Genomic DNA, 15,407 nt, shown 5'->3' with positions numbered 1-15,407 from the left:
ATTCCATAGTGTGTGTGTATACACATACGCAAGTATATACATACAATACCTTTATTCATACATTGATGGACTATAGATTATTTCCATATCTTGGTTATTATAGATAATGCTATAATGAACATGGGAGTGTAAATATCTTTTCAGCATAGTGATTTAGTTTCTTTTGGACATATACCCAGAAGTAGGAGTGCTGGATATATGGTAGCTCAATTTTTAATTTTTTGAGGAAACTCCATATTATTTTCCATAGTGGCTGCACCAATTTACATTCCCTTTTCTTCACATTCTCAGTTATTTGTTATCTTGTCTTTTTGATGATAGTCATTTTAATAGGTGTGAAGTGACATATTGTGGTTTTAATTTGCATTTCCCTAATGATTTATGATGTTGAGCACCATTTCATATACCTGTTGGTCAGCCATTTGACTATCTTCTTGGGAAAAATGTCTATTCAGGTTCTTTGCCCATTTTTTAAACTTATTATTATTAGTAGTAGTAGTATTGCGTTACATGAGTTCTTTATATATGTTGGATATTAACCCCTTATCAGATATATGATCTGCAAATATTTTCTCCCATTCAGTAGGCTGCTTTTCATTTTGTTGATTGTTACATTTGCTGTGCATAAGCTTTTTAGTTTCATGTAGTTCCACTTGTTTATTTTTTATTTTGTTCCTTGTGCTTTTAGGTGTCATATCCCAAAAATTGTTGCCAAGATTCTCCTATAGTTTTAAGCATAGTTTTCTGTTAGCATCTAAGATGTGCTAGGAGTTGTGTTAAGGTCTGTGGAAAAAAGATAGGATTCTACCGTGGAGGGAGATGTGGGGTGAGAACATAAACTAAATTAATTAAGTAAATATTGAGACTTCTCTATGATAGACTGAACATATGCAGTTACCATGCTCTCTTAATGGTATGAAAATGAGATGTAAAGGGATTTGAAAAGACAAAGATTGGGAGAACAGAAAATGGCAGCAGTATTTTGTAAGCTCTAAAGCAGATGGACAAAAAGTAATAGATTAGAAGAACTGAGAAAGCAGACTACTAGGCCAACAATGGGAGAAGCGCTTAAGAACTAACTTATATTGGGGAACAAAGGCCTTGGAACTGGAAGCATTAGATGCCTCATATAGTAAAGACTAAAAACAGGATCATTCGTTGAGAGTGTGATTAAGAAGCAGTTGGAATCTCTGGTCCCTATGTATACAACTCACAGCAAATGATTCTCCCCTTTCTACCATAGCAGAACACTAGATTTTTTTTTTTTTTTTTTACCCAGGTGGTGGGAAAAGAGAGGCTCTCTGGACTACTGCACAACAGGCACACTTAAAAGTGGGCGGGGCTCTCACGCTGAATGTGAGAACTGTTAACCTGCGCACTTTTTGATGTGCCGACATTAATCTTTGCTTGCTTTAGGCTTTTCGTCTTAGAATTGAAGAAATATAGGTGTCTTAGTTTTAGACCACAGATCTTTCCTATTATTTTTTTGAAGAGGGAGCCAGCTCAGAAGCAAAGTTCCTAGTATAGGTTTTATAGATTTTTTTACATTATTGTTTTCCTATTTTGCTTTGTATTATTATTTAACTTAAAATGAATATTTTCAACATACAGAAAGTAATGAGTTTTACTAAATATTAACACTTTGCCATAATGTGTCTTAAATCTGTCTTTTGAGAACTGAATTTTTTTTTATGCTTAAGCCCTTTCATCGCTCATCTCATTCCGTTCCCCTAGTATAACCACCATATGAAACTGGCAAGAATCTTCCTCAAGCATGTATATGCTTATCTTACTCATATTTGTATTTACAACCATATAATGTAATTGAGAAGTTTATATAAAGAGTTTCATGCTGTAGTGATCTTTTTGACATATGGCTCTTTGTTTACTTTTGAGGTTCATGTTGATAAACAAGTCTAGTTTACTTATTTTAACTTCTCGATAGTAAGCCATTGCATGGACATATCTGTTCCTATGGAGGGACATTAAGTTCTTCCCAGTTCTTAGCAATGAGTGACAGTATAACGTATTGTTATACACGTCTCCTTGTGCTCATATATATACATTTAGTGACTTAAGAAGTGGAATTGCTGTTCATAGTGTTGCATGCACATTTTAACTTATTAAATACTGCCAAATTGCTCTTTAGGTTTGTAGGTTTGTACCATATCAACACTTGTTTTTCTCCTTTTTAGTTTCTGTCTGTCTGATAGTTGTCAGATGTGTGTGTGTGTGTGTGTATTTTGGATATTGCTACTTGGCCGAATATATATTTAGGTATTGAATTCTAGTTGAATTGCATTGTGGTCAGACAGCATGATTTTAAAAGTCCTATCTATATTTACCCATCCGTGTATTTTCCATTTCTGGTGCACTTTCTGCTTTTATTTCCCATTCATTCTTTTGAATTCCATCTGTAATTTTCCTTCTGCCTGAATTGTTATTTAATGTAGATATGCTGGTGATGAATTCTTTCAGCTTCTGTGTTTGAGCAAGTCTTTATTTTGCCTTTGTGTTTGAAAGTTACTTCCAAATAATTATAGAAGTCTACATATACTTTTTTAAATTCAGTATTTTTAAAGATGTTTCTCCATTGTTCTGTCTTGCATTGTTTCAGATGAGAAGTCTGCTGCCATTCATATCTGTAGTCCTCGGGATGAAATATGTATATTTCTCCGAGTTTAAGATGTTCTTTTTATGGTTTTAAGCATTTTGATTTTGATGTGCCTTCCCCCCTCCCATGAGCCTTGTTCTTAAAGTTCTTTGAGATTCTTCTATCAGATTTGGAAATTTTTCAGTCATTTCTTCAAATACTTTTCTGTCCCCTTGTCCACTTTGGGAACTTCAATTACACAAATATTAGGATGTTTGAAGTTATTCCACGACTCACCGATAAACTGCTCTGTTCATTTCTATTTTGTCTTTTTTCTTTAGATCATTTTGGGTAGTTTCTATTTCTGTAGTCAAGTTCACTAATCATTTCTATCTTCCATGTCTCTCCTAACATTCTTATGCTTTCCTCTGATTTCTAGAACATACATGTAGTTATAATCATTCTTTGAATATCTTTGTTCACTAATTCTATTATTTGTGTCATTTCTATATTTTTTTAATTGATGACTTCCGCCTTATTATAGATATATTTTTCTTATTATTTTCATGCTTATTAATTTTGTGATTGGACACAAGAAATTGTAAGTTTTACCTTGTGCTGGATATTTTTGTATTCTTTTACATATCCCTGAGCTTTGTTCTGGCATGCAGTTAAATTACTAGGAAATGTTTGAGCAGATTTTTGTCTAGGCTAATTTTGCCTACTACTGAGTCAACCTTTTTGAGTATTCTTCCTGATGCCTGTGTATTTCAAGGTTTTTCCATCTGGCTCCTGGGACAATACAGTATTTCTGGTTCTTTGTCTGAAAGCCATTGTTTCATAACTGGCCTGCTAGTCAGATGTGGAAGTTCAATTTGTATGCTTTCGGTCTGTTGAAATTTATTGTGCTTTTCATTATATGGTATGTGGTCTATTTGGTTAAACGTTCACTTGTATTTGAAAATAGTATGCTCTTTGTTACCCTGCTTTTATGGAAATTGATTATGTAGAGTTTGTTAATATTATTCACATCTTTTTCCCCTCCTAGCTCCATCTGATGGCATAATGTTAAAAATATAATTTTGACTATTTTTCATTGTTTTCTGTGATTTTGCTTCATGTATTTTGAAGCTCGTTATTGGGTGCATTCATATCTAGGATTAATAGGTCTTCTGGATGAATCATCCCCTTTACCATTATGAATTGTATATATTTATTACTTGAAGTATTCCTTGTTCTGAAGGCTGTTGTACTCAGTCATACCGTGTTTCCCCCAAAATAAGACCTAGCCGGACAACCAGCTCTAATGCGTCTTTTGGAGCAAAAATTAATATAAGACCCGATCTTATTTTACTATAATATAAGACCAGGTCTTAAATATTAACTTTTTGCTCCAAAAGATGCATTAGAGCTCGTTGTCCGGCTAGGTCTTATTTTTGGGGAAACACGGTACTGCCAGAAGTGCATATCCTTTAGACTTTTCTTTGACATAGATTTAAAGAAAAGCGTATTGATGTAGAGAAAAATGATCACCTAAGTAATAGTAACGATTATGTGAGATATGGCAAAATGACTCACATTTGTGAAATGTTACCTGCGTATTTTATAGATAGGGACACTGAAACCAACTAGGGGGAAACATACAACGTTTTACAGGGTTTTTAGGTTAGAGCCCTAAAACTTACTGTTACACCTGGAAAATCAAGTCTTGTTCTGTTTTCTCTTCTGTCTTCTCCATCTCCTCCCCCTTTTGTTTTTCTTCTTTCCTTCCCTTAAAATCCAAGTAATAAACAGTACTCCTAATTTACAAAGTCAAACTATATTACAAGGCCAAAGGAAAACTGATATCTCTTTGATCATGCGGCTTTAGGGGCCTTTCCCCACTTTCAACAAATCAGTTGCATTCCTACCCTATTTACGTGTCCTAGTTGATAGACTGAAATGAAGTATTCAGACTTACTATTTTGAAGATAGTTTTGTACACGTCCTTTACAAGTAAACTGTTATTTATTAGCAGTCTTGGCTGTGTATGCCCCTTTTTGTATAAAGATGTGGTCTTTGCTCTCTAGCCAAATAATCTGTAGGCAGTTATAGATGATCAGTGTAAAGAGTCCCCAGAAAGATGCAGAGGATTCTGGGATACTTTGTGACATTGTAGGGACACAGAGCCCCTGTGAATTTTGTTCTTTGTGATAGTTTAACCTACTTCTCAGAAGTCTGTCTAAGGTCCAATAAATACCTTTTGCAAGAAAAAATTTTACTTTTAGATCTTCATGACACTATGTTTTCAAATTTATTTAGTTGTGAAACATTAATTCAGTTGTGTTTCTTAATTGGAATATCCTAATGTGATTGTCAGTTCATATTTGTCCTCTTTTCTCCTTATTTGTCTTAACTTAAACATTTCAACTGCTTTGCCTCTTATTCTTTAAAATGTAAAGATTTCTTCACGTTCCCCTAAGGGCATAGATTCTGGGAGTGGGGATGAGGTGGCCTTGTTCTTTTGCAGTATGTGTAGTATCTTAGTGATTCTTCAGATTTTAACTGGCTTACTCTTATCATCTGAGGATTTGTTAAACATATGAATGTTTTCTAGAGTAACACAATCTGATAAAAATCTTTCCCAGTATTTATTTTAACAAATGTCAGATAATTCTGTTGCATAGCCAAGTAAATGGCAGTTTTATTAAGTTTTCTTATTTGTTTAGTTTAGAAGTGCTTCATTGTCCTTTTTTATTCTTTCCAAATATGTATATAAAAATTAGAATTGTATCTGTTCATAAACGATTTCTTATTGTTACTCCATTTTCAGTTTTTGGTTTTCTTTTTACATATATTTATCGATTCACCTGGAATTCCTTGGTTCTTTGTGTGAATTTTAACAGTAAAATATATTTTTTTTGATGCCCAGAAAATGTCAAGCTTATAATTATCATTTATCTATTACATTTTTGTTTGTTACCAATTTGGGTTATTTACCCCTCCTTTCACTTGATTATGTTAACATTTTTATTTTTAAGTATTTGATTTTGACTGAAATTTTCTACAGGAGAAATATATTAATTCTCACATCTGTGAGTAGGTAATAACCAGAAATAGTAAATTTGACTTCCAAAACGTATGGATTTCTTCCCATTTATTATAATTCTTACTCCCCTGCAAATGAAATTCATATGGGGAAAGTGATTTTAGTATCTAGAAACTGTTGGTTCCCCCATGATTTTTGTCCTGTTGTTGTATTAGTTTGGGGAATAGGAAGCTCTGACAGACAACAGAATTGCCACTTCCTATAAGTAGTTTTTCCACAAGGTAAATGAGGAATATAATTTAAAACACCTGTTTCTTAAAATGTGTTAGTTTTACAGAAGATGGCTTGCTTTTAAGAATGCAAATTAAATTAGCAAGTGGGAAAACTGATTAAATAGTAATAGACTGACTTAAATGGATGAATAAAGTTGCTTCATACTGGTTATATTGTGGTGTTAAAGAAAACTTTGAACTCACAGTTAAATTTTTAAAAGAACAATTATAATTTTCTATTATAGGAATCACATGCAGCCCAACTACAGATCCTTATGGAATTCCTCAAGGTTGCAAGAAGAAATAAGAGAGAGGTATATTATTTTGTGTATTTTACATAATGTTTCATTTACTGTTATTGACTATTCCCTCCCTTTCTCCTTCCCCATTTTTGTAAAGGCATAACAAGCTGAAAAATTGTTTTAAGCATATAAAAAGCATTTGAGTTTTCAGGAGTTTTTCTTAAGCTTTGTTATTTTAACTTCTTTTACCTTTACAACTTGAAACTTGAAAAATCCGTTTTTGGAGATGTGCTGACATGTCTCCTATAGGATTGAATGCAATGACTTACCTCAGAGCTATAAAGAATAGAAAATAGAATTATCAAATGACAGCCTACCCTTCACCCTGAAAAGAAAATTTAGGAAAATTTAGGTAATAGAGTCTTAATTAGAAAGGGTTACAATTTTTGTTATAGTAAAAATGCATGCCGGGATAAAAACAAGTAAAAACATAGCTACCTGTTTAGGACTTGGAAAATGTAAGTCATGCAGGATAGCTAGAAGATAGTTTTTTTATTAACAATTTTATAACTAAGATGTTCTAATTTAACATAAAATTCCTTAGTCATTTCACCCGTGTGTAAAATATGGGAAAATCAAAAGCAAAATCCTGTGTTCTGGGTAGCATCTAAAATAATTTTCAAAGTTTCTTTTAGTATTTAAGTTCCTAACTATCTCAAATTTCATATATTAATATTTTTAGTTTGAGTTGTCTAATCAGGACACTTTTTGCTCATTAAAAAAATGACCATCTATTTGCTAGTTGTATTATTTTTGAAAATAGAAAGATGAAAAATGTCTTTATTTTGTTGAAGTACTTTAAGTGTGCATTGCAAGAACCTTATCTTAGTGTGGTGTTTCTCCTTTTTCTGATTATTCATGATGTGTAGTTTTAACTTTGTTTAGGTAAGATTTTTCTGTATTCCAGCTGTTTATAACTAAATATCTTTTAGGTGGCTTTATGACTGTATTTTTCTTATCCTTAACTTTTGTTAACAATTGTTATTTTAATATGTCTTGTTAACAAAAATATTATCTTCATTATAAATTTAAGATTTATTTGTTCTTTTGTTTTGTTTTATTTTGGTGGATACTTCTTAAACTTTAACATGCGTGAGAATCACCTGAGGATCTTGTTAGGAAACAAGTTCTGATTAAGGGTGTGTGTGTTAGAGTCTGATAATCCACATTTCTGGCTCCTGATGATGCTCTTGGACTTCAGAACACACTTTGAGGTGCCAAAGTTGAAAATTTTGTAATAGATGGACATAAAATTATGAATTCAATATGTACACTCAGCATGCTTTGCTATAGAAGATTCTTTGGAAGAGTGATAATTTTTCATATTGCATACATACCCTCCTCCTTTTAAAAATAGAATGTGAAATTGTTTTGCAGTAGTCATACCTGTTTCTTTCTGCCTTAGACTTTGAACTCATTAAGAGTGAGGTTCAGTACATAGGGAATTACCTGATAATGAATTAGTAAATGAATCAGTTAAGTGAACAGTACAAATATGAGGCTATCTGGGGGTTAAATGAAGCAGCTGGTCATTGTCTGTGTCTTGAATTATTTAAGGTTTTCATTAGCCCCTGAAGTTTTTTAGTGTTTCTCTAGGGGTCTAGTAAATGCTTGCAACAAATTGTTCGACTTGACATTGTCTCAGGTTATAAGGTATAACATATAACTGCTGAAAAGGCTCTGAAGGTTCTGAGATTTTCACCCTGCTAGCAAGCTAACAAGTTAGCCTGCCACAGTTTTATAGATGCTGCAGAGGACATGGGGAGACTCCTGGGTTAAAGGACTTTATTACGTCCCATCTGACAGTATCAGTTCCCCCTGACCACCATGTTCCAAGGGGCGATGTAGAGATAGACCCAGGTTGATGCTGCACGTGCAATGGACTTGTTACAACTAAGGAACCCTGAGCTGAGGAAACCCCAGTCTTTAAAAGGGTCTGCTAGCAAACCTGTCCTGTCTTTGCCATGCAGGGACACACTATTTTTATTATATTGATCAGAAAACAAACCTGCCCTGTGTCCTGGAGGAAGTCACTGTTTCTATCTTGCCAGTGTATTCTCTATACATCCTTGAAAAGGCAGTTTGGAACAAAAGCTATCACAAGATGAGCAGAAATGGGAGAGATCAATGGAGAATTGTTTCCCAATAGTAACTCTTCCTTGTTATCCTAATTTGTTCCTTCTCTTATTTGGTGGCAGGTGGCCTCCAATAACACTTTCTATGATATTGCCTTTGATCACATAGCTATATCGGTGTTCCTATATTTTTGTTATTACATGTCTGGGTTAATTGTGCTGTAGAATTTTTCAGCGTAACTGTAGTTCGAACTAATATGATCCTATGAGTAATTAATTTGGTTTCCCTTGGTCCATATTTTATCACGATAGGCAGTTTAACCAAGAAACATACTACTGTAGTTCCAAGCTCTTCTGAATATGGTGCCTCTTCTATGCGTTGGCTATACTATCATTAATACATTTTGTTTTTCTCATTTTCAGTGTACCATCAAGTGATTTTTAGTATTTGAGGTTTAATTATACAAGGGACTTTACAAGAGGAACTAGGTTAACAAAGTTTTAAACATTTGAAAATTTGGATCTAGGTTAACAGACTTTTAAAAATTTACCTATTAACTTTGATTACATTTCATAAATTTCTCTATGATTGCAGTCAGGTACAGTAGTGATTTATAATCATAATAAAAATATAGTTGATTAATGCTCATGATTTAGTGCAGACAGAATGAAGTGAGTGGTTATATTTTCTTCTTGCATACGGTATAAAGTACATTTGCATGTTTAACCTCAAAATGAATACAGTTGTTAAATATCTTATCCTCTGTAGTGTAATTTATACTTGAACTTACTCAAGCAAAATACATACTGACCAGGAGGCAGAGTTCTCCTTTTGGGTTTGTTTTCCTGAGATTAACAGTCAGACTTTGAAAATTAACTTTGTGATTTCATACTTAACTTTTAATTGGGGTTATGATGAGTCTTGGTTTAAACATTGATATATACTAATCTAGAAGTTAAATCTGCTTTTTGGATTTAACGTACTTATTTATTTCAGTGTTACATCTTGCTGGCATTTTAGGGCTGTATTTACCCTTATATTTAATTTTCATTTTTATTTATAAATTCCTACTGACTCTTTTTCAAATATCAGGAGACAGGAGTGTACAAGGCACATAGTAGCCATCAGAATTAGTTATGTACTGCTGTGTAACAAGTTACCCTCAAACTTGATGGCTTAAAACGTCAAACATTTAATATCTTGGGTCAGGAATATTGGTGCAGTGTGACTGAGCGCCTTGGCTCAGGGTTTCTCACCAAGCTACAATCCAGGTGTTGGCCAGGGCAGTAGTTATCTCAAGGTTCCCTTGGAATGGGAACCATTCCCAGCTCACTCACTGGCTGTTGGAAAGAAATGTCAGTTCCTTGTCACGTGGGTTTCTCCATAGGATAGTTTACTACCTGAAAGCAAGAAATGGCTTTGAAGATAGCAATCACATAATTTATGTAACTAATCTTGAAGTGACATCCCAACACATGCGCTGTTTTCTGTTCTTAGAAGCAAATCATTAGGTCCAGTCCACATAAAGAGAGGGAATTACAAAGGGGTGTGAATACTAAGATGTGGGGATCTTTGGAGGCTGTCTTACTTAGATCCTGCCTACCACAGCATTTAATAAATATATGTATAAATGAAGATGTTATTCTTATGGTCAGATTGAATGAAAAGGCTTTGGGTTTCATGTAAAAACTAGTCTCGTGCAAATTTGTACTATCATTTGGACGATTGCTTTATATTTCATTTGATTTCATTTTAAAATATACTTCAGGACAATTGATTAATTTTTACAATTAATTTTATACTTCAGGACAACTGTTTAATTTACAATAGGACAGTTTTGGTGAGTCCTGGTTTCCTTGTAGTTTTGTTTGGAATTTTAATGAGTTGAATTTTACAATGTTTTTATATGAACTAAAACTCAGAAAAGTCCACTAAGCAAATTTGCAGTTGGAAGAATGATAGTAGAGTGATCATCCTTGTAAACCACCATTTGATTAAACAATAGATTATTGCTAGGAACCCCGAAGCTTCCTCCTCTTTCCAGATTACAGCTCTTTCTTGCCTGTTAGGTAGTTAATATTCTGACATTTATAGTAATCACCTCCCTGTTTTTCTTCATTGTTTTAATGTATAAGTATTTATGTCTCTTTTTGAACTTACATAATGCACTTCTGTAGTAATGTTGTGTTGTCTTCTTTGGCTCAATGTTAAGATTCATCTATATTGTTATATAGGGCTGTAGTTGATTCATTTTTGTTGTATTCTGTTAAATAAATATGCCTTATTTTTGTTGTTTGATGGACTTGTGAGTTGTTTTTGGTTTTGGACTATTCACAGAATGCTACTATCTTGTGTATGTAGCCAGGTGTATATTAGCATATATATCTGTATGGCATGTGTATAGAAGTGGAATTGATGAGTGATAGTATATGTATATCTTCAAATTTAATAGATAATACCAATCTGTTTTTCTAAGCACTTGTATTAGTTACTTTTCCTACAGACATTATATGAGTGTTCCTATTACACTGTATTCTTGCCAATACTTAGAATCAATGGACTTCCTAATTTAGCTAATCTTGGGGTATACGTTGCTATCTTTTCGTGGTTTTAATTTGCATTTTCCTGATCACTAATTAATTAGATTGAGCACCTGGTACTATGTTTATTGGCGATTTAAATTTTTTGTGTATGTGTGAAATGCTTGCTTAAGGCTTTTGGCATCTTTTTTGTTTTAGTTGTTTCTTAATGGTTTGTTGTTTATATATTCTAGATAAAAATTCTTTGTCCTCTCTGTCTGTCTATTATCTATCCATTTATCTATAGAAAATATTTTCTTCCTCTAATTGGGCTGCTTTTTTCATTGTCTTAATGTCATTTGATGAGCAGAAGTTTCTGTCTTTAATAGAGTCGGATTTTTTCGTCTTTCCTGTATGATTAGTGCTTTTTGTGTCAGGTAAAGAGTTTTTTTCCCACTGGAGGTCATGAAGATGTTTTATGATATTATCTATTTGAAGCTTTAATCCTCTTTTTCACATTCAGATCTACAATATACTTTGGAATTTATTGTGTATATTGTGAGGGATAGGGAACTTTTCTTATGGATATCCAGTTGTTCAAGCATCCTTAATTAAAAAGTTCATTCTTTCCCCATTGCTCTGAAGTATCGTCTTTGTCGCACATCATATGTCCATATATGTGTGCGTTTGTTTCTTCACTCTGTCTTCTGCTCCACAGGTCTTTTTGTCTTATCTTTTTGGCAATACCACATTGTATTAACTACTAGAACTTTAAGTTATTGTTTTTCTTTAGGACTATCTCAGCTATTCATGGCTCTTGGTATCGCTATATAAATTTTAGAACCAGCTGGTACATTTCCATGATAAACCTGTGATTATTATTGGGATTACTCTGTAGATCAATTTAGAAGAATATATCTTTACTATATTGAGTCTTGTAACCCATGAATATGGTATTTTCTCTATGTATTTAGGTCCTTAAGAATTTCCTTCAAAATTTTGATATGTTCCAGGGTATTATTCTTACACACCTTTATTTTAGATTTGTTCTTAGGTCTTCAATCATTTTTTTATGCTATTGTAAATGATGTCTGTGTCTTTAATTTCAGTTTCTTACTGTTTGTTGCTAGTGTATAGAAATACAGTTGATTTTGACATGTACATGTTTGTGTATCCAGCAACCTCACTAAACTCTCATTAATTCTAACAATTTATAAATTCTTTTGTTTTCTGTGTGCACATCATCATCTGCAAATAACAGTTTAGTTTCTTTCTTATGATTCTTACATCTTTTATTTATTTTTCTTGTCTTACTCTGCTGGCTAGGACACCCGGTACAATGATGAATAGAAGTGGTGATAGCGGGGAATCCTAGTCTTGGTGCTGATCTCAAAGTGAAAGCTTTCGGCGTGTCACCATTAGGTATGATGTTTTCTGTAGGTTTTTTGTAGGGACTTTGTATCATTCAAGGAAGTAAATTTCCATTCTTACTTTCCTAAGAGGACCTCTTTTTTTTAAATCATTAGTGGGGGTTGAATATTCTCCAAAATTTTTGTGCCTCTGAGATGATGTGAATTATTTTTTGTTCTGTTAATGTGAATAATAACATTCATTTAACATTAAAAAAGTCAGTCAACTTTACCTTTAGGGTGACTAGGACACTCCTGGGCATACCATCCAGACTTGCCCAGGAGTATCCTAGTTTTATCACTCAATGTTCTGCAGCCTAGGAAACCCCCCCAGGATGGTGTTCACTTTGCCTGTATCCCTTACATAAACCACTCTTGGTCATGATGTACATTCTCTTCTGTATTGTTTGGTTTGCTGATGTTTTAGTTAGCATTTTTATATCCGATGTTCATTAGTGAGATTGATGACCTTTTTTTTTTTTTTTTTTTTACACTGGTCTTGTCCAGCTTTGCTATAAAGATTTTTTTGTGTTATCACATGAGTTGGGAACTATACCTTCTTTTTCTTTTTTCTGGAAGAATTTGTGTAGTCAAGGAAGGATGTCTTTGCTGAATGTTTAAAGATCTTGCTGGAAAAGTTATCTGGACCTGTTTGTTTGCTGAAAGTTTTAAACTGTTGACTCAGTTCCGTCAACCGTTGTATGCTTATTCAGGTTTTGGTTTTAGATAATCCCTTTTGATATGTCATATTCTTTCTAAGAGTTGTCTATTTTATCTAAATTTGCAAATATGTTGATATAAGATTTATCTTAATATTAAGTTTTTAATGCCCCCAGGGTTTTCAGTGATGTCTTTCACGCTGCTCATTAATGCTGTGACTTTTCTTCTTTATTTCTCCATCGATTATATCCAGGGATATATCAGTCTTATGAGTCTTATCTCAAAACCAACTTTTGGCTTTATGTTCTATTTTATTTTTATTTTCCGTTTTATTAATTTATGCTCTTTGTAATTTCCATTCTACTTTCTTTGGTTTTATTTTGTTGTTCCTTTTCTACTTTGTTAACTTGGATTTACATATTATGCAGACTTTTTTCTAATACAGGCATGTAAGGCCATAGTTTTGGGGAGGGGGGGTTGGTGTGTTTTTTTAAGCTGCATCTAACGATTTTGGTACGGTATTTTGTTTGTTATTCCTTAGTTTAAAATAGTTTCTAATTTTCATTATAGTTTTTCTTAAGCCTGTGAGTTTTTTAGAAATAAACTACTTATTACTCAGACATGGGAATTTTCCTGTTGTCTTTTTGTTACTGATTTCTGTTATAATTGGATTGTTATCAGAAAATACCTTGTGTTTTATTCATTTGAATATATTTGCAACGTCACCTGATAGTTGGTTAAATTTGAGAATATTTGTGCTTGAAAAGAATGTGTTTTCTGCACTTGCATGGTGCAGTGTTAAGTTTGTTAAATGCATGGTGATAATTTTCTGGATTCTTACTGTTTCACTAGTTACTTTAATCATATTCGAGGTGAGTTAGTTATAGACAGCAGAAGTTTTCCTCCATTCTGCCAGACTCAGTCCTTTAATTGTGTATTTAGACCATTTACAATTAAATGTGTTATGGCTTAACCCTACTGTTTTATTATCTGTGTTATGTTTCTTTTTTGTATTGTTTTTGTTGTTTGTTTTTCTCCTTACTTGGGTTATTTGGATGTTTTTAGAATTCCATTTTTATTTATTCATAATGGTTTGAGTATGTCTCTTTGTATAGTATTTTAGGAGTTGCTCTGGGTATTACAGTCATAACTTAAATCACAATCTACTGGTGTTGACATCTTGATATTTGATTTCAAGTAAGCCATCTTAATATGCCCCTTGTAGTCCAGGTGTTTGGGGGAGCGTCTTGTTCTTTGTTCTTGTCAACTTAAAAAAAAATAGTTGCTGTGGAAGGGCTGAATGAAGCCTGCCATTATAGGAAGTAGATATTAAGTATGTGTTTGTTTGGGGGGTGTATGGATGCTAATAGTTTAGATTGCATTTGGTATGGCTAAATTTGCTTTACTTTTGGTAGTAACTCAGAGAGAGAGAGAAAGAGAGAGAGTTTAAAGAGTGGGTATTTCTTTTTCAGAGCAGTTTTTGGTTCACAAAAAAATTGAAAGAAAGGTACAGAGATTTCCCATATACCCCCTGCCTTCATATATGTGTAGTCTCTCTTGTAATCAACGTCCCGACCAGAGGGTTCATTTGTTAGTTCACGAACCTTCACTGACACATCATAATCACCAAAGTCCATAGTTTACTTTAGGGTTCTTTCTTGGTTTTATATGTTTTATGGGTTTGGAGAAACGTAAAATGACATGTATCTATAATTATAATATCGTACAGAGTATTTTCACTGCCCTAAAATTCCTCTGTGCTCCACCTGTCTGTCCCGTCCTCTGCCCCCAAACCCTCACAACCACTGATTTTTACTGTCTCGATAATTTTGCCTCTTCCAAAAGATCGTAGAGTTGGGTTCATATGGTATGTAGCCTTTCAGATTGGCTTTTTTTCACTTAGCAACATGCATTTCAGTTTCCTCCGTGTCTTTTCATGGCTTGAAAGCTCATTTCTTCTTAGCACTGAATAATATACCACTACTTATTTGTACGTTCACCTACCGAAGGGCATTTTGGTTGCTTCCAAGTGTTTGCAATTATGAAGAAAGCTGTTACAAACATGTTTTTGTGTGGACATAAGTTTTCAGTTCCTTTGGGTAAATGCCTCCATCGCAATTACTGGATCTTATGGTAAGAGTATGTTTGAGTTTTTAAGAAACTGTTAAACTGCTTTTCAGTGTGGCGGTAACATTCTGCATTCCCACCACCAAGGAATGAGACTTCCTGTTGCTCCACATCTTCGTCAGCATTTGGTGTTGTCAGTGTTCTGGATTTTGGATGCTCTGATGGGTGCAGTGCCGTCTCATTGTTTTTATGTGTATTAAGTTTTGCTTCACTTTTTTTTAAACCAGCTTTTTTCTGAAAGTGTGCCAGTATTCTTTTGTTCAGTTTGGAATAAGTCAGGTGATTGAAGTCTTGGCAGCTGTAATTTTATTCTAATTATATTAGCTTTTAAAAAACCAAAGTTCAAATACTGAGTTTAATACTTTAGCCTATTTTATCAAATTATGACTGAAGGTTAAATGAATCCATGTCAATGCACCTA

General features: G+C 33.5%; 1 protein-coding gene across 5 annotated transcripts in view; it reads left to right on the top strand.

The window, feature by feature from the left end:
• COP1 (COP1 E3 ubiquitin ligase) overlaps positions 1 to 15,407 on the top strand; it is a 115,240-nt gene that overhangs the window by 27,316 nt on the left and 72,517 nt on the right. For 3 of the 5 annotated variants that reach the window (XM_019727875.2, XM_019727802.2, XM_074322295.1), the window contains exon 6: positions 6,139 to 6,207. The exons of the other annotated variants lie outside the window; for them this stretch is intronic. In XM_019727875.2, the coding sequence (XP_019583434.1) occupies positions 6,139 to 6,207 (69 nt within the window). The remainder of the gene's footprint in view (positions 1 to 6,138; positions 6,208 to 15,407) is intronic. 5 annotated transcript variants of the gene reach the window in all.

The sequence above is a fragment of the Rhinolophus sinicus genome, linkage group LG17, assembly GCF_036562045.2.
Source record: "Rhinolophus sinicus isolate RSC01 linkage group LG17, ASM3656204v1, whole genome shotgun sequence".
Lineage (NCBI taxonomy): Eukaryota > Metazoa > Chordata > Mammalia > Chiroptera > Rhinolophidae > Rhinolophus > Rhinolophus sinicus.
Note: the sequence above shows the minus strand (reverse complement) of the source record. Positions and strands in the feature narration are given on the sequence as shown.